This window comes from Diaphorina citri, unplaced genomic scaffold (assembly GCF_000475195.1).
Source record: "Diaphorina citri unplaced genomic scaffold, Diaci psyllid genome assembly version 1.1 scaffold12552, whole genome shotgun sequence".
NCBI lineage: Eukaryota > Metazoa > Arthropoda > Insecta > Hemiptera > Psyllidae > Diaphorina > Diaphorina citri.
Window position 1 is genome coordinate 1 of NW_007389922.1, and position 1,465 is coordinate 1,465.

Consider the following 1,465-nt stretch of genomic DNA (forward strand, 5'->3'; position numbering starts at 1 on the left):
TTCCCTCAATATAACTAGGATGTAAGAATATCCAAGAAGGAAAAATCTAGGTATCAAAGTTGAAGTTAAGCTGAAGAAGTTCAATTTGGAAAGGCATTTCAAACAGAATCATCCAAAATTCAATCAAGACTATCCTGAAGGTAGTGTTCTGCGAGCTGACTTTGTGAAGAGAAAAAAGAGGGAATTATGTTCTCAGCAGAATCTATTTAAGAAAGAATCAATGAAAGTTGAATCAATGGTGAAGGCATCATATGAAATATCACTACTCCTGGCCAAAAAGAAGAAGCCTTTTTCTGATGGTCAAATTGTTAAAGAGGCCTTGTCAATATTTGCTGAGCACTGTAATGATCAAAATGTAAAAAAACATGCAGAAAATATCTCACTTTCAAGACCTACTGTTACGAGACGAATGGAAGAGATGTCCAATGACATCAGCAGCCAAATTCAAGATATGGTAGCAAAGTGCAAATACTTTTCTTTGGCATTGGACGAAACATGTGACTTAACAAGTATGTCCCAGCTATCTATCTTTGTGCGATGTATTGATGGAGATTTCAACATATTCCAAGATTTACTAGAAATCTGCCAGTTAGAAACAACGTCCAAAGGAGAGGACATATTTCTAAAAATTAAGGAATGTGTTGAAAGGAAAAACTTGGAATGGAAAAAACTCAATTCTGTTTGCACAGATGGGGCACCTGCAATGATGGGTAAAAATAACGGTTGTGTGGCTTTGTTAACTAAATTCTTGGGACGTCCATTGCATACTTACCATTGCATAATTCACCAGGAATCCTTGTCTGCCAAAGATATGAAATTCAATGAAGTAATTGATCCTGTTGTACGCTGCATTAATTTTATACGAGCCAGAGCTCTTCACCGAAGGGAATTCCGAGTTTTGTTTGAAGAAGAAGTAAGTGAACATGGAGAATTACACATGTATTGCGCGGTTCGATGGCTCTCAAAAGGGGAGATGCTCAAACATTTCTGGCTTTTGAAAGACCAAGTGTTACTGTTCTTGCAGGAAAAAGAAGCCTTGCCTGCTGAGACATGTCTTTTGGAAAATGAAATGTGGTTATGTGATTTAGCTTTTGTTGTTGATGTGACAACTTACCTGAACAAACTCAATCTAAAGCTGCAAGGGAAGGATTCTTCTTTACCATCAATGTTCAATCTCGTCCAAGGATTCAAAGCTAAGTTGAAACTTTTTCTAGCAAATCTAAAAAATGATAATATTGATCATTTCCCCAATCTCGTTGAAATTGTAAAAAAAGTAGAAATAGGAAAACCTGGCATTGAGAAATACAAATTACAGATCGAAAACCTATTAAAGAATTTTGAAACTAGATTTGAAGACTTTGAAGCAGAACGAGAAAATATTTTGCTCATTCAAAATCCCTGTTCGATCAACGAATCCCAAATATTAAATTATCCAGTATTAATTCAACAAGAATTAGTAGAAATT

The 1,465-nt window shown here is 35.5% G+C and overlaps 1 protein-coding gene across 1 annotated transcript; it reads left to right on the forward strand.

The window, feature by feature from the left end:
* Window positions 1-235: 235 nt before the first annotated feature.
* Window positions 236-1,456, forward strand: LOC103522896 (general transcription factor II-I repeat domain-containing protein 2B-like; the record flags this gene model as incomplete). Its single annotated transcript, XM_008487983.1, has 1 exon — window positions 236-1,456. A coding segment is annotated over exon 1 (1,221 nt), but the record flags the coding sequence as incomplete, so codon positions are not given.
* Window positions 1,457-1,465: the final 9 nt, after the last annotated feature.